A 21383-nucleotide genomic window follows, 5' to 3' on the forward strand; every position below is an offset into this window, starting at 1 on the left:
AGACCTGAGAGGAGGCCCACAGAAGTATGGCACTAGTGCCCACGAGAAGAGAAATTGTGCCAGGAGTGGGCACAAAACTGGCAAAGACAGCAGTGAAGCATTGTGCTTGGGAAAGGCAAAGCAAGGCTCCTTGGGCCCAGCTGGGCCAGAAAGGAAGGCAGCTGAGAGGCCCTCGCTTGGGAGGGAGGGATGATCCCTTGGCAAAATGGGGGGAGGGGGGGATCAAGGGAAACCAAAGCCCAGGGGGACCCTGGGAGCCAGCTCCCCTCCTTTGGCAGGAGCTTTCCTGTGCCCTGGTCAGCTTCACCAAAGAGACTGGAGGTCACCTTTCTTTTTCTTTTCATAAGCCTTCTGTCCGTGGAGCCACCCAAGGGATGCCATGGGGAGCTACACTCTCCATCTTGCCCTTCCCAGCAACTTATATACAAAGGCATGCTGCCTCAGAGGCTGGAGGCAATATAGAACTGGCTTCAGCCAACACCAAAAGAGAGCTCAGGAGAGATACCAAAGCTTCGGATCCCCTGGCAGTGTTAAAAGAGAAAAATGTGGAGCGCATGAGCCCAGTGTTCTTGGTTGCGCGTGTGATAAGAAACCATGCTTTGTTGTGATGTTCTTCAAACTATCTCATTTGCTGTAATGAGTCACAAACTTGTACAGATCCAATAGAACTATATTGTTCTCAAGCAAGGTTTCGTTGACCCCAGTTTACTTAAAGTAATTTGGGTTTTGTTAAATTGCAAGGTTCTAATTCCACCTTAAAACTTGACACCAGTTCGGGGGGGCAAACGTAGGCTAATCCAAGCTTCCGTCTGCATTTTTCAGGATGCAATGTATACGTATAGGAGTTCAGATACTTCATCTCTGCCTCCTCCTCTTCCTCCTATGGGTGCATCTCCATGAAGCCCTTTGCATGCATCAACCTGCAAGAGACAGGTGAGACAGTCTTCCTTCAACATGGACTGCAATGAAATGCCCTAGGAACTCATGCCCTTTTGTTACAGCAATTTCTAAAATGGTGACTCCCAAAACACACTGCAGAAACAGTCCAGTTTGAGACCACTTGAACTGCCTTGGCTCAGTGCTAGGGAATCCTGGTAACTGTAGTTTACTGTGGCACCAGAGCTCGCTCTGACAGAGAAGGCTCAATGTGTCACAAAGCTACAGCTCCCAGAATTCCCAAACACTGAGCCAGAACAGTTAAAGCGGTCTGAAACTGGATTATTTCTGCAGTGTGTTTTGGACCTGAGTCAGGGAAAGGTAATTGGATCCTGAGGTCAAGCCTGCAGTTGAAAGGACACCATTCCACAAGGACTTGTTTTATATTAATGTATTTGTTTATATCCTGTCATTCTCCTAATATGACAGAAAATTGATTACATAAAGTTAAAAACTTGAAACTGAAACTGAAGAACCATTCAACAAACATTCCAACTAAATTTTGGGGGTTATTGAATTGTGCATGGGCAGCAGTGTGCATGTGCTTTGGCTAGATAGTGGTGAGGAGCGATGGGAGCTACAGTTACATAAAAGAGCAAATGGAGGGTTGCTCCATGACCCCCTACGCATAATGGCAAAGAAATGGGCAGAGGGGTTCAGTGTAGGATACTGACAGAATGGCAGCTGTTCCAGATGACATGCCTACATATCATGAAATTCTTCACCCCAAATAATGTGTGAAGCAGTCTTCAGACGTGGAGGCACGTTGCTATGAATGCACTCCCCAAAGGCATGAATGCAGGAGACAAAAACCAATATTTTCCAGGAGAGGAGCACAAGAACAGAGGAAAATCAAATGGTTTCTTGCCCTGGCTGCCTAGCAGACAGCAAGCTGACTGGAGTGTATGCCTACGTCAAGCTCTGGGTGGGGACACATATGCAGATTTCCCTGCAGCAGGGCATTGTGGTAAGGAGCGGAGCATGAGGGGGGCTTCGAATCCTCTCTCTCCAGCACCCTGCCAACCAAGTCTGGCATCAGGCTAAGTTCCAGTTATGCCTGTTTTTGAAGAATAGCACCACTAAGCAATGGTCACCATGTGCTGGAAGGCAGGGCCATTGAAGGGCCAGGGGCTGGCTGGGCAGCCCCAACTCATACTTACCTGGCAGGGGAGACACCATGATCATGAAGGTGGTTTTCCCAGGGTGAGGCTCATCCATTGCACTCCGGGTGTGCTGACCCCTGCGATTTCCCCAAATGCGGGAAACTCGACTGCATAATTTGTGGTAGTGGGGGACTGCGTTCGCGCTTTCCCCTGATCACTCTGGGTTCAAGACAGAAAAGACTTGGGGCTCATTTTTGGCGCCTCCTCAGAGGTGTGGCTTGGCAGCAGAATATGGCTACAGATTCTGAGAGTTCCTTGAAAACTCTGTAGTAGCTTTCAGAGAAATAGCCCTGGTAGCTGGAGGAAGGGAGAAAGGGCGGAAAAGGAATGAAGTCTATGGCCTGTTACAGACTGCCAAAATAAAGCTGCTTCGGGTCTCTTTGGAGGTATGCTATTTAAATGATGCATGGGTCCTAATAGTCCGGAGGTCGCAACAAAGCTACACTCCATTCCTAAGCACTGGAGAGCAACTATGGTGCAGCTTCCGGATTCTTAGGATGCATGCATCATTTAAACAGCATACCTCCAAAGAGACCCGAAGCAGCTTTATTTTGGCAGTCTGTAACAGGCCTTAGAAGGTGCTGCCACTGTCCTGTTTTCCCTCTCCCTTCAGGCTGAAAACCCTGCTTTTAGAGCTACTTTTGATCTCATTTTTGGCAAGGCTACAAATATAAAGTGCACACCAGTAATGGGGAATGAAACAGATCCTTATCCCCCCAGTGATCTCAGAGCGTTCTTCTGCTGGAGAGAATATGGGAGCAAGGGAGCAGACTGCCAGCTGTGCTGTCTCACAGAACAGCAATATGTCTCCTAAAAAGCTTATGGAGATAAGGGTAGGGTTGGGGGCAGGGGAGAATTGGTGCAGAACCTCATCAAGGAGAGAATTTTAAAGATCTCTTGCAGGGGTTTCGAGAAAATCACAAACTAAAGGCACTGGCGAGGCTGGAGGAATCTGTTTCAGAGGCATTAGATGTAAGTGTGACACGTGAAAAGAAAGGATTTGGAGACATAGCCGTGTTAGTCTGGAATATCAGTATGCACAGGGATCTTGTAGCAGGGCAAAATCAAGGACCTTTGAACCTTTTTAGATGCCTTTGCTAATATACTGGAAGATACGGAAAAGCAGGCATGTTGGAATAATTTGAAATTTGGAGGAGGAGAATCCTGGAGAATGAGAAAATTTAACAGAGCTCTTGGCCACTTGGATGCCAACATCTTGCCTTAATCTAACAAGGGGGATTTTAAAAGTGGCCATGTGTATTTAGGTTGTTGGCCCCAGAACCCACAAGCACTGAGAGATGTTATGGCACTTTTACATAAATATCCAAAGAAAATGCTACTTTGGAAAGCTCTGTAATGCTATCAAACATTTCAGACATAGAGCCGCACGAATTGCAGTGCTTCGGGATAGACGCAGTGATCCTTATGCCTTTACAAGGAATAGTTAGCATTTACTGGGAATTGGGATTCTCATTCAAACTACGTAATAGTATCAAAGGAGAAAAAACCTACACAGTATCCACCCCAACTCAGGCAGAAGAAATATGTGAGCTCCTGGGCATACTTGTGAAAAAAGGCAATGGAAAAGGCACTCTTTCATTGCTGGATACTGACGCTTCCATATGAATACCTCTCCAAAATGGAAGATGACCTTTCCAATACAGTAGAGAAGTGAATGATGCACAGTACAAATTCCACGTGGTTTACTTTTTCAATCATAACTATCTATCTAGAGAGAAATGCAACACTGAGCTGAGTTGGAAAATTAAAGGATAGAAAGTACCCCTTAGCGGATTAAACAGTTGTAGCTATATCAGATAGGGAATTGTTTTATTGTTTTCAATTCGGTTACCTTTATTGTGAACTATTCTGGTTTCTGAGTTTGTCAGGCAAAGAATACTGGCTGAATGATGAACAATAGTAAGAGGAGAGGATAGGGAAGTATATTTTGGAGGGGAGGCAAATATTGAATCTCCCTCCTTAGAGGTCTTTAAACAGAGGCTGGATGGCCACCTGTCAGGGATGCTTTGATTTGGATTTCCTGCATGGCAGGGGGTTGGACTGGATGGCCCTTGCGGTCTCTTCCAACTCTATGATTCTATGATTTGCCAGGATTTACGAAACTTATGGTACCATGCCTTTTGCACAGTTAGTCTCAAAGGGCCACAAGATCCCTTTGCATGCTGATGTACATAGTTTGGCTTGTTAGATAAGAAGGTACTCCAAGGAAATTGTTCAAGGGGAGCTGTATATGGAAGACAGAGGATACAAACCTTGTGATTTCCAGGTTATATAAATGGCAGGTAGAAATACAACATGAAAGAGTTGCCTGGAAGGAAGATCGAGAAAATCTGTATTGCAGCATAGAGACCCCTACTATACAGATCCATCTTAGTGCTGAGACTGCATGCTTCAAAAGAGCATACAGGGGGCCTTGCAATCCTGAAACTTCTTGGGACTAAAATCTCTGCTGTGCTGGAGAGAGGAGCCATTCTACACATGGAGTTATGCTGCCCTCGTGTGGATTGTTTTTGGAATTGTGTAACAGAGCTGATCCCAAGATACAACAAACCAAAGAATACACCAAAGAGATCATCTTATCTTATTGTCACTTCCCCAGGGCCCTTCTGGCAGCAAGGCTCCAGACTGCACCACAATGGACAATCCCTGACAGACTTACCTGGAGAGGGAGCTTTGACAGGATCTGGATGATGGTATTGGCAGGAAAACATCTAGACTTAGTAGACTCCGTTGAGAAATTCATGACGTAGACATCTTTTGAGTTAACTTGGTACAAATCAGCTTTAACGTAACACCCATTTGGAAATAAGGTAAAACAGTCCAGAATAGACTTGGACAGCTTCAAGAGCCAATGTAGTGTAGTAATTTGAGTGTCAGACCAGGACCCTGAGGAAAGAGTTTGAATCCCCACACAGCCATGGAAATCCACTGAGTGGCCTTGGGCAAATCACACTCTCAGCCTCAGAGGGAGGCAAAGGGAAAGCCCTCTGAACAAACCTTGCCAAGAAAACCTCATGACAGGTTCCTATTAGGGTTGCCATGAGTTGGAACAACTTGAAGGCACACAACAGCCTGGCACAGATCATTCTTATCTTCCTTGATTTTATGGTTGTGAGAATGTTCCCCTGTGGCTAAACAAAATTCAAGAGAGTGTTGTGGTTGTGTGCACAGCCAATACAGAAATTAGGGGGAGGGATAACTACTTTAGATTATTCAACAGTGAATCATTGGCAGTACGTTCAGGCTTTATACATGATTTTTCGCTAATTATTAAAGGTTTTGCTCAAAACTATTGTGATGGATGCTTAGGCACTGACAACGGCTCCCTGGATGAGGCTGTTCCTGTTTCTTTCCCCTACAGATACAATTTCTGTACTGAAGGTTCCACCAGAGAATGGGAGGAAGCGAGATGAAATCCCCAAGTGGCGCTATTTTGTTTTTACGAAAAGGTAGAGGAATCTGCAGATGGACAATGTTGCTGTGAGTGGTGCATCCAATTCTGGTTTAGAGCAGAGGGCTTTTGTGAGTAGAAAGAAGTACCCAAACTCCTCCCTGCTTTCTGCCAGCTCCAATAGGAAGCCTAGTTAAGCAGAGGCTTATGGCCAGACCCCAGAGCATTGTGGGAACAACAACAGGGTGCAAGTGGGGGCTTGCAGGGCACCCCAGATGCTAATGGACCAAAGTGTGAACCTGGGGGCATTGGTGCTGTGGCACCGTGAGGTTCCTGGCAGTGTTCCAGTGGGGTCACCATGTGCTGGAAGGCAGGGCCATTGAAGGGCCAGGGGCTGGCTGGGCAGCCCCAACTCATACTTACCTGGCAGGGGAGACACCATGATCACGAAGGTGGTTTTCCCAGGGTGAGGCTCATCCATTGCACTCCGGGTGTGCTGACCCCTGCGACTTCCCCAAATGCAGGAAACTTGACTGCATAATTTGTAGTAGTGGGGGACTGCGTTCGCGCTTTCCCCTCTGGGTTCAAGACAGAAAAGACTTGGGGCTCATTTTTGGCGCCTCCTCCTTAGAAGGTACCCATATTTGCTTTCCCTTATTTTCATGGACTTTTTGGGACAGCTTTTTAAAACCCCTGGCCCTGTCACAAAGCTCCATGTGAGCCTCCTGCAGCTGAAAAATGCCGATTCAAATCTTTCCTGGACAATGGGTAGATCCTCTTGTTTCGGTTTTCTCAGAAATGTAGCTCTTTCGCCAGCCTTTGTGTTTTTGAAAACTATTCTTTGTGTAACAGGATTTTAGTATCTAAAGTTTTGCTGCTAATGTTTTTTTGGTGTGGGTGCTAAATCTTAGATTGCTGTTTTCTTTTAGCTTATACGTGGCATTATTGTGGGAGGGGGGTGAATGTAATATTTGTTGTTAGTGGCCCTCAAGTCTATTTTATCTTTCTTAAGTTGTGAAAGCCCTCTGACTGCCTTATGAGCAAAAGAGAGGGCTATAAATAAACCACAGACTAGTTGTGTGTGGCTATAAAAACGTCCCCAGAACTTCAGTTAATACAAAATGGAGCTGCTGGCTTAACAACCAGCGCAGGTGTCTGCGGCATATCTCTGCAGGGCTTTAACAGTGATGCTGGCTGGCGGCCCATTTCTAGGAATAATTCCAAGTGATATTTAAAAAAAAAAGCCTTAGAGGTCTTCTTTGAGGCCTCTCTGGACTCCACTGTTTCAGCTAAAGCAGTGGTTTCAGGCTGTGACTTAAGGGGCCATTAAATGAATGAAGTGAGGAATGCAACTTCCCTGGAACTGGAAATCGGTCCCTTGATTCTGTGCAATGATATAAGAGAATCCAGGTGACTTGACCATGGCTGTCTCAAGTGGAGTGAGGTGAGAGGGACAAGTCCAAGATGGAGAACTGTTGCGCAGAAAGAAGAAAGACTTGCACAGCATCTGGTTATATCGCCATAAATCCTAAAGAATGGGGACTAAATCTGTTGGAATAAAAGTCATAAAATAGGTGGAGAATAGGAATTTAATCAAATATCGTTGACTCCCTCACCCAGCCCCCAAAATTACCTTTGGATAACACTGGGCTCTTGGCCTGCGGACTGTCCTCCTAAGGACGTGAAATGAACAACAGCACCCACATCAGACAGGCTAGGCAAGCTTTCCTTGCTGCCACCGTGACCGGATTACAAAGGGACAGATTCTTGTAACTTTCCCAAAATGAGAGGGAAAAGCCTTGGGACATTGGTGTCCCTGTGTCTTGTCAGATTTCTGTCGCTGTGGTTACTTGACTTGCTTGAGCTGCCTCCAGCCTCCATTTTGTATTCTGTTTGAGAGCTTTGTTTCAGATTCCTCTTTGTCTCCTGGCCAAAAGAGCGTCAGAAGACCCATCTGGATGAGACTGAAGCAGGGCCACCAACTCCAGTGATCTTGGAGGGCATGCCGACTGGGATACGGCCAGTTGCAGTTCAAAAAACCACCTTCCAAAGCACTGCACTCACCATGATCCACCAGATATCCCCAGGAAGCCCACAAGGCAGAGATGATGATGATGATAATGACTTGTCTCCCCAAGCAGATGGAAGTGGCTGATGAGATAAAGATGAGAGAGAAAAGGTCTCTTCTGCAACTGAGGTGCAAAGCACATGGCAGAAAGAATCCCACTTGAGACCGCTTGGGCTGCCTTGGCTCAGTGCAAGGGAATTCTGGGAACCAGGTTTGTGAGCCATTTAGCCTTCTCTGGGGCCACAACAAACTCCGGTTCCCAGGATTCCCTAGCACTGAGCCTGGGCAGTCCAAGCGGTCTCAAGCCAGAGGATTTCTGCAAGGGGTCTGGGATCTGATCATGGAGCTGAAGAGAAGGAGCTGCCACTGTCGGTCTTCCAGCTGCAGCCGGACCGAAGCCTTCTTTGCGGCTGCTGGGCTCCTCTTGGCTCTGCTCCCAGGCCTTTCCAGAGTGCAGCCCACAAGAGAAAGAGGCCGAGGAGAGAAGCCAACAGAGGAGGAGAGCCAGGGGCCACTGTTTGGCTCAAGCTCTTGGCCATGGCAGCACTTGCCACCCCCCTCCCCCCCCAGGAGAAACCACAGAGGAGCTCCTGGAGGCTGCCTTGTTTCAAAGGCTTGGCTCGGGGGCTAAGGCAGCTCTGAACTGCGATCTCAAACACACTCCTCCATCGAGAGGAGTCCAGTCACTCTCAATGGGAAGGCCTGAGGTTCTTTGGGAGGCAGCTGGGAAGGAAGGGCCCAGCCGAGAGAGAGGCCAACTCCACTTCCCAGAATCCCCCGCGCTGAGCCAGACCCCAGAGCGCATGCTCGCCGAGGGGAGGACTGAAGGGCGCTGGCGGGAGGCTCGAAGCCTGGGCGGGGCCTTTCGCGGCGGGCCAATGGGGAGGCGTGCCGGGGCGAAGGGCCAATGGGAGCCGGGCGCCGGGGAGCCAACGGTATCGTTGGCGAAGGGGGTGGGGCTAAGCAACGTCTCTTTCACTTCCCTAATCCCTAGTCGCTACTGGGCGACTGGGGCCCGAGGTTCTCCTCCGCTCCGGAGCAGGTAAGGCAGGCAGGCAAATCGAGGGCCCCGGCGCCCGGGGAGAAGCCAGCCAGGCCTTCCCGCTCCTCCTCCTCCTGGGCCAAGGCAGGCCTGCAAGGCTTCTGGCTCGGGGTTAACCCTGAGGAGGCGGCAGCGCCCTGGGAAAGCGAAAACGAAAGCGAAAGGGCCTCGTTGCCTCCCTCTCTTTCTCTCTCTCCGACCGCAGAGCAGCCATGGCGGCCCTGGCAGGAAGCGACTACGAAACCCAGCTCTGCGGCAACTGGTAAGCAACCCGAAGGCAGGGCTTGGCTCGGGGGCGCTCTGCCTTCTCCTGATGAAGGCTTGGGAGGAGGGAGGGAGAGGCCCAAGGAGCATGGCTCCTTGCGCTCTTGGAAGGCTTGCCAAGGGCCCCGTCCCTCTCTTCCAGCCAAAAGGAGATCCCCGCGGCCAACTTCGTCATCCACGAGATCCACTGCCGGAGGAACATTGGGGTCTGCCCCGTCTGCAAGGAGGCCTTCCCCAAAGTGGAGCTGAGGCGTCACCAGGAGCAGGAGCACACCCAGGTGAGAGCAAGGGGGCCCCTGGTGCTTCCTCTCGGCTTCGCCTGCCAGCCGGGACGGAGCACCCACCGCCTCTTTTCCCGCTGCCTTTGGTCCTAGGTGGTCTGCAAGTGCGGCAGGGAGATGGACAGAGGCCTTTTGCAAGAGCACGAGGTGAGTAAAAGAAGAAACACTGCAGAGAGAACCTGGTTTGGCACCGCTTTGAAGCCTCCTGCTCAAGGCGATGGATTCCTGGTAGTTGGAGGTTGGTTGTGGGCCCGGAAGTCTGCTCCGGGCCCACAACAAACTCCAACTCCCAGAATCCCATCGCCTTGAGCCAGGAGGCTTCAAAGCGGTGCCAAACTGGGTTATTTCTCAACTGTGGATGCCTGGCCAACTCCTCTGCCCAGGCACCCAGGAAGTACCCTCAGCTCCAGGGCCTGAGTCATTCTGAAGCGAGCGGAGAAAGCACCAGCCCCTGCTATCAGGAAGGAAAAGGTGCGGCCATTGTTGCCAACCCAGAGGGCTGGGCTGGCATCCCAGGAGGCCCGGGTTGGGCTCCCGACTTCAGCGGAGACTCCAGGTGCTTCCCTCAGGGGCAAGGAGTCGGAAAGAGCCCACAGAAGGGCTTCTTGAGGCTGCTCAGTTGACAAATAGAGTGCTTGGCTTGCCTCTCTTGTCCTAGGCTTCCGAATGTCCCTTGCGGCCTGTAGCCTGCCAGCACTGTGACATCGAGCTGGCCTTCAGCAAACTTCAGGAGCACGAGGACTACTGTGGCACTCGGACCGAACGCTGTAGCAGATGCAACCAAAATGTCATGCTGAGAGACCTGAAGGAGCACCCCACAGACTGTGGCAAGAAGACGAAGGCAGCGGGAGTTGGCCAGACCAGGCCCTCGGAGGCAGTTTTTCAGAATATTCAGACTATCCGAAACATCCCCCCTCCGGATGATGCTGCCAGATCCCTGCCGAGGACGAGCAGGCTATATAACGCTCTCTTGCGTGACCAGCTGCCCAGGGAGTTTGGCAGGAGGAACAGTGGTCCAGCTCAGGTGGATGAGAATCAAGGTAACATCATCTCGCAAACTAGGAGATGGAGACTTTTTAGGACAATGATCAGGGACAGAAGCTCTGGTTGCTGTTAAACATGGTTAAAGTGGATACTAATGTTAACCTTAACCATGGTTAAGGGCATTGGGAGATGTTCTTGAGAGAGTGTCTGACAAAGGACTATTCAGGCCCATCATCACTGGAGGTAGAAGTATCTGTGTACTAGCCTTGTTAGGAGACCAGTACATACCTTGAGCCAGTGTGGTGTAGTGATTTCAGTGCTGGACTAGGACTGGACAAGTCTCTCTCTCTCAGCCTCAGAGGAACACCATGGTGGCAAACATCATTTGAATAAATCTGCCCAAGAAAACCCCATGCTAAGGTTGCCTTAGGGTTGCTGTAAGTTGGAATGACTGGAAGGTACATAACACCACCATATACGTTGGATGATGAGGTGCTGCAAATAACCTGGGACCTTTTGCACACCATCCTGGTGCCTTGAAAGTGATCTTTGGCATTTCCCACAAATATCCCAGAGGGGAGCTCCTCCTTTTTTTCAGCCCAAAACAAGTTTGAGGGAATGTTTTACGTAAGTTTTCAAAATCATGTCTTCACTCCTAGTTTGTGTTGCTGCTGTTTCTCCAAGTACTGTAAATGGTTAGGCTGATGCTAAAGATGAGAGTCCTATTACATTTGTCCCTAATGTTCCTTTATGTTTTGTCTCGTGAAGCTCACCTGGAAAAGATGACAACCCCTTTGGCCTTTAGGGGAGAGCAGGATTGTGACTTGGATTACCTGTTGGCTTTGAGCTTGCAGCAAGAAAATGTCTCTCATGAACACAGTGCCGCTGCGATCCAGAGTGATCTCTTGCGGAATATCTGTCCCAGCAAGGATAGCTCAGTGGAGAACTCGCTTGAAACAGATGAGTCCAGTATCTTCTCTCAGGATGCACTGGTGCATAATGCTCCAAAGAGGTCCAATAGTAAGTGGCTATTTGGTACTCGTCATCTTGGAGACTCCTGGCTATTGGGTAGCTTGCTGTGGTGTCATGGAACGTGCATGTATATTGTTGACTGAACTGTTCCAAGGATGTTAACAATGAATTTGCCTTTTGTGAGGGTAGCATAAGCTCTGCTGGACTTGAGAAAATCCACACAGGATTCAAAGGCTGTGTGTTGGTGCAACAGAGTGGATAGGCAAGTTTTCCCTATGGGTGTTCAAGAGGGGAGTCTCAAGGAACTTGGGTGCTAGTCTAAATTTCCTCCATTGGCTTTAAACTTTCAAGTCAGAGTTCGCTTTTCCGCGCTTCCCTTTCCAGTCTTTTGTGTGATACTATTTAGATTGTAAGCCTGGAGGCAAGGCTTGTCTTGTGTTGGAGCCTTTTCGCCTGAGAAGCAGGGTCAAAAACTCTTTTAAAATGTTTGTTTTCAGCTTGGAAAAAATGGGAACCCTGCTTGATTGCTTGGAATTCTGAAGCGATGTTGCCAGTGGCTCAATGGGCGCTGTGGTGAGGGGTGTCATGTTCTGTCTCTTTGCCTTGCAGCTGTGATCCTCCTGTCTTGTGAATTCTGTGAGGAGCTGTACCCAGAGGAAGACCTCATCCTTCATCAGGTTTTATTACCATGTATTCTTCCAATGCTGCTAGAAGGGAGAACTGATAGAGCTGAGGACAGAGAATGCCTGTAGCCCTCTTTTCGCACTATATAGTTGAAGTGTGCTGAAAGCAAGGCTTCTGTAGTAAATGTGCATGTGTCTGGTGGAGAGCCAGCCCTCAGGTGTTACGTGTGTGTGTCTTCAAGTCACCGCTCAACATATTGCAATCCCGTGAATTCCATAGGAATTTCTTAGGTAAGGCATACCGAGAAGTGGTTCATTTTTGCCTTCTTCTGAATATAAAAGCCTACAGCCCCTGGTATTTCTTGGCAGTTCTCCATCCAAGCAGTAACCAGATTTGACTTGGCTTAGCTTCCAAGTTTACATGGAATCTGGAGCCTTCAAGATACTAGGTAGGTAATTCAATTTCCAATAGAATAATACACCAGAACATTTTTGTTATGGCTCCTAGTTTGTTGTCCTGAGCTTTTAAGCACAGAAAGAGAAAGCAGGTACCACCTTTTTCTAAACCGGAGCTGGGCAAAGTGTGACCCTCCAGATATTGTTAAACTGTAGCTCTCAGCATTCATCATTGGCTGTGATGCCTGGGGCAAATGGGAGTTGCAATCCCAACATCATCTGGGGAGGGGACCCACTTTGCCCAGCCTTGTTCTAAACAAACAAGGATCTCATATCTCTGCTTAAAATGCAGCTCTGTGTTTGCTAGTGTTGAGATATAGAAAGCGGGGAGACTTCTGTGGATGAGAAGCCCCTCAGATTTTCTCTCCACATTGGTGTTGATGGCTATAGCAGAAGGGCTTCTTGCTGGCTGACTGGGTCTTAGGGAGAAGGAATTAATGGGCCCTTTCTCTGCAGACGGGATGCGACCCCACCAGCGCTTTGGCCGCCTTCAGCAAGAGAAGCTCTTCCTCGCCGCAGTCGGAGCGCCTTCGAGGCCTGTGGGAACAGCTGCAGAGCAACCAGACCACAGGCAATAGAGAAATGCCTCCGTTCCAGCATGACACCTACAGCAGCCTCATGCTGCCTTGCGAATTCTGTGGCATTCAGCTCGAAGAAGATATCCTCTTCCACCACCAGGTAAGAAGAGTGGTAGAGTTCACTTGGAGCTTTGCTGGCTGACCTTGTGTCAAGGGTGTGCAGGACATCTGTCCCTTCTCCCTTGAACTCTGCACCTGGGAGAGTCCTCTAAATGCTTAAAATTCTTTTTCTCTCAACTCAGGATCAGTGTGATTTGCGCCCTGACACAGCCTCCTCGGCGGGAAGGACGCCAATGCAGCAAAGGACTCCAGCCATGAATAACGTGGAGAAAACAGAGATACTGGATCTGCCTCGAACACGCATCCAACACCAAGGTATTGCCATTGGCTCTCCAAGAGACAAACAAGTTCTCAGCCCGAGAACTGTGAAAGGTAGAGAAGAATGTAATGCTTAAAGCAGGATGATTTTGGAGATTTTGGGTACAGTATTTGCCTCCTGGTCCAAAGTGGTAGGTACTGCATGAAGCAGGAGTTTGGACCAACTGATCTTCAAAGGCGCACCATTCAACTTATGACTGAAGCCCACAATGGCTGGATAGTGACTCTTGTCATTCCCATTCTGGGGCTGGCTGTTAAGTTTAATGTCCATTTCATGCTGAGCACTCAGTTCAGTCTGTTCAGTTGAGATCCTGTGAAACTATACTATGCTTGCCCATTGAATACCCCTGGGACTCAGTGGAGCGACTGCATTCCCTTGACTGGTATTCTGTGGTTGGTGCAGAGCCGCCACAAACTGGAGAACATTCTGGCTATGTTAGTGCAGCCAGATACAAAATGATTACACCATCTACCTAGGGCTACAGGGGTTCTCTGGAAATGTCAGCAGATGATGCAATAATTCTGTGTCAGCCAGTTGATCCCAGTTCCTCCACACCTTCACCACCAGTAACAGCAACTGGGGAGGGGGTTTGAAGCAGTTCAGTAATGAATCTGAGGGGAGTTTTGGTCATTGTATGGATGAAAGGGAATACTAAGCTCTGCAGTGACCAGGGGGGGAAATGACATATGTAGGTGTAAGTTTGACTTATCGCTGCATTTGCTACTAAGAGATATCACTCGTAGTCTATGGTGCTTTCTGCACCGCCATTTGGGACGTCCTCCGGACGTCCCATTTTAAAAAAGGGGCTTCTCTTATAGACGCCCCTGGGCCTAGTACGGACTCCGTCCGTACAAGATGGCGCCGGCCCTTCTACATGGCCGGCGCCATCTACATGGCCGGCGCCATCTTTGCGTATCGGACGCTGAGCGCGCCCCTGGCGCCTCACTACGTCGCAAACGCGACGGAAAAAGAAGCTCCATTTTGGAGCTTCTTTTTCGGTCCGCGCGGGAGTCGGGCCGTGTGAAGGCTCCGGCTCCCCCGTGGACCTACTGGCGGCGGTCTGTACCCCGCCAATGATACTTAGAGCTCAGAAAAAAAGACTTTTTTAGGGTTAGAATCTTTTCCTTGCTGGCTGATTCTGGGAGCTGTAGTCCAAAAAAGTCACTTTTTCAAGGTCTGGTGTTTGGCCTTCTCAGAAGAGAAATTCTGTCTGCTCTGTAGCTATTTGCCTTTCTTTGCCTTCTGGTTCCTGATTCCCACTTTTTTCCTTAAGGGGAAATCTCACGTCAGCACCGTGAGGAGTTCAGGCAACAGAAGCAGTCTCTTCCAGGGAGCCAGTCCCAGAGCAACCTGGTGACTGCCCAACATATTCAGCCAACTTCTGACAACAGGAGAGAAAACAACATTGGGCCAACAAAGGGAGGAAAGCCCAGAGTGGGTGTGCAAACATCAAGTTGGCACCCAAGTGACCTTCCAGCTGCCCCCATGTCTACTAGACGATCTCACCGCAACTTCACTCCCAGTAGCTACAAGCCAAGTTTCCCAGATACTGCTCCAACTCGACCCAGGTGGGTGTTGCCTGGCCATCACAGGCCTGTATTTTACATTTTTCTCCAGGTTCCAGTTGGTTAGTTACAGATTCATCTTCTTCCAGGGTAGAAGTACACTCGCTTCCTGGGGTAGGTCAACAGGATCCTCTTACCAGTGTCCTGTTACACATCTTCGTAATTCACTTAACAGTGTTTCTTTGTGCCTCTGCTACATAGCTAAGTATACATAAATCATGAGAAGTGCTATTGTCACTTCTTGCTGCCATTTTGAGATCAACTGCAGGGAAAACCAGGTATTTGGGGGGTGGGGGTGGATTTCTGCTTTGACATGGGGCAGAAATAGCCCCAAAAGCATGCTATTTTATGTTTTTAATTGCAAAACTGGCAGGGGATTTCAGAGGCCACAAAAGTTGAGTCAGGAAGCCCCTTGTGGCACACCTGCCACTCATTCCCATGCCTGCTTTAAAAGCTGTTTAATCTTGAAATGAGTTTAAGTTTACAAAAGGTTCATCTCTTTGTTTTTCCCCCTCCAGTAGCCTGAGAAGTGAAAGTGGCAGGAGTCCCACTAGGCGGACCCATTACAACAATACGGAGGTAAGTATTTTGGGTGCTCCAAATTGCCCCCAAAGGCCCAAGTCTCTTCTCAGCAGAGTTTCAGAAAATCCTACACTGAGCAAATACAAATGCAGTGGCAAAAGAAGTGGAATTCTTTGTTATATCTGATCAGACTTGACCCTGGGGGTTTTCCAAGCAGTGCAAGGGCCTTGCTCTTTCAGTCTTTCCTTTCCAACTCTGTAAAAATGCAGTCTGTGTTCCCTGTCAATATGGAGCTTCACTCTTTAGCCAGCAGGGCTCTGTGTTCACCCCATTAAGGCAGACTTGAGTGGCACCGTTGCTTCCTATTGGAAAATGGTTCTCGGCCAAGTATTCTCTTTACCCTCTACTACTACGGCAATAGGGATTTGGGTAGTTGAAAGGTTTCCTGTATGCCTCTATCTGGGTGTGTCTGTGCTCACAAGACTCCTCCCTCTCTTGCTTTCTCCTTGTCAGGATGAGGTGTGTATGTTAACATACATTTGGATGTAACTAGTAATTTTTTAAAAAATACAGTAACTTGCATGTTGCTTGCCTTATTTAGCTGAAGATAGTCTGAGAGACCCAAGAGATGGAGTACTTTCACGGTCTGCTGAAGGAGAGTCTTAACTGAATCAGTCTTCATCCTTGCCCCCCCCCCCCCCCAAAAGTGGCTAATACCCTGGGAATCTATCCTTCATCCAACACTTCCTTGTTCTCTCCCTCCTGATGCCCTTTCATTAATGTCTGGCCATTCTTTTACAGGCAAAACGCTGGCAAGCTGAATCCAACTATTCTGATGATGAGTAAGAGGAGAGGAACTCGTCAGGGCTGTGCATGGCCGTCTCTTTCTACATTCAGCCCAGCACCAGACCATGGACAACTTTGGTGGGAATGATGTTACCTAGAGGTGGGGTGGGAAGTGTGTGTGCCCCCACTTCAACCAGAGATGTGGTGGCAAGAGGAGCCTTTGGCGCCTCCTTTCCCAAATGTGCAGTGTTTCAGGGCAGGAGACCGATTTGAGATGCTTTTAGGCCTTCTGCTCAGAATACCCAACTGTGGAGTAGTCTCCTCTGCACCCAACAGAGGAAGGCCTGACAATCCAGCAGCAGAGTTAATACCACAGCCATGGCTCTGTTTGCTTCACAAGACTTACTGCTGTATGCCACTGTGGCATAAGGATTCTTTTCTTGTCCTCTTGTAATCCAGTCTGATCTTTAGTCTGAGGAGATGGGAGGGGGAAGCACTTGGAAAAGCCATCACATTTCATGGTGGTGCTTGTGTGTGTAAATAACATGGTCTTGAATACCAGAAGTGCCCAGTTAAATGCCTTCAAAGCTGAGAGGCTTCATGGAGCAAGTAAGCCTTTCATCTTCTTCCTCATCGTTCTGATTGTTATGTTTTGAACACTGTTTTAAAGTTCTCATAATAAACTTTATATCTGCCAATCAGTTTTGCAGCGTAGCTGAGAGGTTTTGTATTTATTAACCCCTGACACAGACCCACACATACTGTAGGCACAATGCTGCCAGAAGAGTCCGCTTGGTCTAGTAGCTTGAGTGCTGAACTATGACTCTGGGAGACCAGGTTTGAGCCCCATTGCACAGTGAGGTTTCTCATCCCTTCATTTGATTCTTTAAGGCTCTTTATATGAACTCTGTAGCCATAATTCAATTGTTAGAATACTGAATTTGTTCTTCCTTGCTATAGCAGAAACAGGACCAGGTTTAGTTTAATGTAGCTTTAAAAACCCCTAGGAGACCTTCAAGGAAATTTTTACTCGGGCGTATCATGTACGTCTGGTGACAGCAGTGCATTACTAATTTCAGAATTAATGTAATGTATCACAGTAAGTCTGACAGGCCACTTCCATCATCATTTTTGATCAGTTGCTATTGGTTCCAAGTACACTCGCTCTATTCTTGTGGACTGCTTGTAGCAATTTCTTGAAACGGGGATAGTTTGCTGAGGTGATCTTAGATCTCTCCAAATTTTTATTTTTTAGTACAGTATCGCACTGAAGCTTTAAAAAGAACCACCATGTGATGCTCAGCCCTGCTGTAGAAATCTGAGTTCTCACTGCACATTGCCCCACACACCCAGAGCAAGGGCATGGGTTCTTGGTGAAGCACTCTTGTCACTTGCCTGCTCTTGCCCCAGCTGTCTAGACCAAAAACAAAGCAGTTTTAAGGACACTTCCACCAAAAGTAAGCATTTATTAAATACAAGAAAAGCCAAAGAGGTCTTAAAAACAAGTGGCAACCAACCTTGCTGTGTTATTTCCAAGGGCAAAGCACTATGGTGGGTTTACAGAGGGACGCTAAGGGGTTTGGGGGGGGGGAGGTTGTTGGTTTTTTTCCATTTTGTTATATAGTTGAGGCAGGATAACTGTTCCAGGGAGAGATATTTGTGGTAGAATTGAGGTGTGAACAGTGGAGAATAAATTAACAAAATTATGGCAAACAAAACACACTTTTTGTCAGCTTGGCAGCTGATCTCCCTTGGGCAGGAGACCCTGGGGAGTCCCTCCTGCCCAAGAGGAATGGCAGCCCTTGGCTCACTTTTCCCTTTTGTACAAAATATATACACATTTGCGGTAAGTAAATACAAATTAAAAAGTACAGTGCATTAAACTTATCCCCAAGTGAGCTGGGGAGCAGGCAGGCAACCAGCCATTCCTCGTCTCAAGTAGTTTTTAATTTGTAGGTGATCGCAGCTTGGAAGTGGTAGCTCTCCTCTGCTTCCAACCAAGTATTAAGGAGCACACACGCAAGTCATGAGAATTCCCTTTAGCCTGGATGTTTGACACCTAACCAAGAACACTTAAAACAGGTGAATAGTGTTATCAGTACCCCCAACATGCTCAACGCAAGCATAGACTCCAATACCTCGGTGCCCAGGTTCTCTGCTGTTTTTTAAAGACAGTTTTACATTCGGAATGAATATTCAAGTGAAAAGAAAGACGACTCACAACCCCAGCCTATCTAGCAAGAGATCCTCTTGCTGCTGGCAGCATTCCTAGAGTGAACAAAGAAGTGACTCCATCCACGGAGGAAATCCAGGCCCATTTCTCAGCAATGTGCCCAGCCTTAACTTAGCAGCATCCTTCCACTTGGCCAGCCTGCCCTGCCCAATGGAATCCACCATGCAGATGAAGGGCGTACGATCTGGATGCAAAATGTTCCCAAAAAAGAAGCTTTGTTGACACTGGGTGGGGTGTAAACACCATGGAGAACAATTTCCTTTTCTTAAATGCAACCATAAATAAATAGCATAAATATACACCAAGTCACTTGACAGCACACACACTTTGGGGCTGAGGTGGGGAAGGTCCTCGTGACACCCGACAGCCTCAAGGAGGGAGCAGTAGGAATGGCGGCGGCAGCAGCGGCAGCTTCCTTGAGGATTCACAGCCGGCGACGTGGCAACCAAAAGGCCTGTGAGGTATTTGACAGCAGGAGAAGTCCCCCTTCAGAGAAAACCAGGCCGTTCCAAAGGAGAACAGCCAGAGGCTTGGAAAGGGGGGCTATTAGCTTTGCTCAGACCAAAAGATCCACTGTCGATGGGAAAGTCTTTTAATGCCCCTTTCTTTCTATCCGGGTTTCTCTTGGGTACTTGTAAACTCGCCGTGCAAGGTTTGTCTTTAGAAGTCTTTCATCTGGCCAGAAAGTGGGCATGACGTGGGAGTTAAAAGTGCCGCCTATAGAGGTGCAAGTTTTACTTCTTTTCAACCAATGGAAGTTGGGTCTTGTACACGCTGACAGCTAACTCTAAAAAGTCACACTCATCTTTCTTGCATTCTCACTCATCCCTCACAAGCTCCAGCCATACATCATGCAACCCAAACAGATACTAGTATTCACAGTAATGTACAATAAATACAGCTCTTCCATGGCCACAGCCAAGCCAAACAATGTTGACTCTCGTCTCCCGCCCCAGCCCTAGATGACAGCTTGGAAAGATGCGCATGAGGTTTTTGCAGGGAAGAAAATACAAGCTTGGAACTAAGAGCTGGCACTTAAACTCATGGATAGCACCAAGCCAAACAGAGGCCCTTCGGAGAGTCTGGGGTTGAAGGGCAACCCCGCATATAGAATCACTCATTTCATTAGTCAAGGGGGGAAATGTGCGTGCTTGATGTGTCTCTCTGACACAGGGGACATCTCACAACAGACTGAGGCACAATCCCCAGAGCCCTCCTGTTGGGCAGCTTCCTTACATTCCAGTGGCCTGAAGACCCTCTCCCTCCCAAGCCCCCGCTGGAAGAAAAGGAAGGTTGCCCCAGAGAAAGGCCAAGGGGATCCCACCAAGGAAGAGAAAACCAATCCTCTTGGAGGGCTGACAGTTGGCATCTTCTCTCCCCTCTTTTCTGGATGCGAACCTTGTAGCAATCTCTGACCAATCATTTCTGAGTCTAAAAAAAGGTGCAGCTTTCCTACTGGCATTGCTGTTTGGAGAAGGCTGAGGTGCCAACTTGTTTGATTTCGGCCAACTGACCCCCCATGTATTTGTAAGAATGATTGAAACTTGCCATACCTGGGTGCATTAAGATTTCTGCTCTGGGGAAACATGAATTGGTAAGTTTCTTGTCATCAAAGCTGTATGTGTGAAAAGCTGTGAAGTTACCCCCCCCCCCCAACCCCTGCACAGAAAGCAAGACCTTTCAGTACTTGTCCCCGTGAGAGTCCCTTTGTGTCAGTGGTTACAGAAAACAGCCTGAGCCAGTAGTTGAAGCTGCCTTGCTTTTTTTGCACTCAGAAATGAAAGCCTCGTCATTATGTTTCTGTGCAACTATTAGTACTCTTCTACTTTTGAAAGAAATGTAAGGATCTCAAGGTTTGTGAACATCAGTCTGTGTACTAAACTCATCCTACAAATATTTCACAAACAAGGCAGCAAAGACAACCCATCCACCACAAAAGTCCACAAATATGACAGGGAAGTCTTCCTGCAACCACAGTTGCAGAAGCAAAGGTATGGAGGGAAGAGGAAGTCTTCAGATCTCACCTCAGGGTCACCCCAAGGCATCCAGTGTGGTTCTTCCGTTGAGCAGGGGCTGCTCTGAAGGAATGCCCCCAAGGTGTCCGTTGCCTTGCATGTGAGATGACGGCTCAGCCGCTGAGAGGGTCCTCGCGGTAGTGGATGGCATACCGGAGCTTCTCCAACATGATGTCAAGGGAGGAGTACTGGGGGAGTTTGATCATGAACATGCAGGTCTCCACTCGAATGTAGCGGGAGTCTGGCGACCCTGTGATGAAGCAAAGCAATGGAGACACTCTGAATCTGCCCAGTAGAAAAGAGATGAGGGTTTTTCTTAGTGGCTCTAGGGGTCTTTTATGAGATAGTTCTTAATTCTGCCTTCCAAGGATCGCTCCCATTTTATTTCAGAAGGCAACATGGTTATTGGAAATCAAATAGCAATTTCCCCTAGATATTAGGACTGAGAGGCTTACAGTCTGATCCTGGAGGTAATACATAACCATTATAACTCATAGCTACTGGTAAGCACAGCTGAAGAGAAACTTCACATGACATTCTGGAAAAGAGCTGGCACAGGACTTACTTTCATTTCTGCCTCCTCTTTTGCATTTGTATGGTCTCTCTTGAATTGTAAGCCTTTATTTCAAATTGTCAGCTGTGAGATTTGGTCAGGAATGGAGCATACAAACATAGTATGTAAATGCACAAGAGCCACTGAAACTCAAGGGCAGGATTTAACTGCCATTTGTTTTAGCGGCTCTGAAAGTCAAAGAAATGTCAGAAAAAAATATCTGATTGCAGCATCGTTTTTGGGATAGCTTTTTGTTAGCTCAGCTGAGGTGCTACAGCTGTAACAAGGGTAGCCAGAAGGTGGTCTATGGGCTACATGTGGCTCCTGAGCCTCCCACCTGCCCACCAAAGCCCCATCGCTCCCCTCCCAATGAATGAAAACATGAGAAAAAAGTCCACTCCGTTCCCACTATTATGCCAAATCCTTTACTATCTGCAGTTGTTGTTGTTGTTGTTGTTGTTGTTATTATTATTATTATTATTATTATTATTATATCCTGCCTCTCCCTACGGATTGAGGCGGGTTACAGTAAAAAGAAATAAAAACACATA

At 48.0% G+C, this 21383-nt stretch overlaps 2 protein-coding genes and 2 non-coding genes across 7 annotated transcripts in view; 3 read left to right on the forward strand and 1 right to left on the reverse strand.

The window, feature by feature from the left end:
- Positions 1 to 813: 813 nt before the first annotated feature.
- TRAFD1 (TRAF-type zinc finger domain containing 1) lies at positions 814 to 16732 on the forward strand. Of its 4 annotated transcripts, XM_042441388.1 has the most exons (13): positions 814 to 933; positions 5482 to 5569; positions 8827 to 8883; positions 9028 to 9163; positions 9260 to 9313; positions 9825 to 10206; positions 10919 to 11170; positions 11732 to 11799; positions 12658 to 12879; positions 13022 to 13154; positions 14432 to 14726; positions 15242 to 15302; positions 16047 to 16732. In XM_042441388.1, exons 1-13 carry the CDS (start codon positions 897 to 899, stop codon positions 16089 to 16091), a joined length of 1830 nt encoding a protein of 609 aa, XP_042297322.1. In that variant the 5' UTR covers positions 814 to 896; the 3' UTR covers positions 16092 to 16732. The 4 variants fall into 4 exon arrangements, with proteins under 4 accessions (XP_042297322.1, XP_042297323.1, XP_042297320.1 ...); XM_042441389.1 differs by lacking the exon at positions 814 to 933 and having other exon boundaries at positions 5529 to 5600; XM_042441386.1 differs by lacking the exons at positions 814 to 933; positions 5482 to 5569 and adding an exon at positions 8368 to 8621.
- Positions 2089 to 2252, forward strand: LOC121916761. Its single transcript, XR_006100913.1, has one exon. It is a non-coding gene; the product is annotated as a U1 spliceosomal RNA (small nuclear RNA).
- On the forward strand, positions 5927 to 6090 carry LOC121916762. Its single transcript, XR_006100914.1, has one exon. It is a non-coding gene; the product is annotated as a U1 spliceosomal RNA (small nuclear RNA).
- Positions 16733 to 17477: 745 nt separating the features above from the next.
- Positions 17478 to 21383, reverse strand: part of HECTD4 (HECT domain E3 ubiquitin protein ligase 4) — a 426162-nt gene continuing 422256 nt past the window's right edge. Inside the window, exon 64 of the mRNA XM_042441405.1 lies at positions 17478 to 20529. Coding sequence (XP_042297339.1) covers positions 20393 to 20529 — 137 coding nt within the window. The 3' untranslated portion in view covers positions 17478 to 20392. The remainder of the gene's footprint in view (positions 20530 to 21383) is intronic.

The sequence above is a fragment of the Sceloporus undulatus genome, chromosome 10 (genome assembly GCF_019175285.1).
Source record: "Sceloporus undulatus isolate JIND9_A2432 ecotype Alabama chromosome 10, SceUnd_v1.1, whole genome shotgun sequence".
In the NCBI taxonomy this organism is placed as follows: domain Eukaryota; kingdom Metazoa; phylum Chordata; class Lepidosauria; order Squamata; family Phrynosomatidae; genus Sceloporus; species Sceloporus undulatus.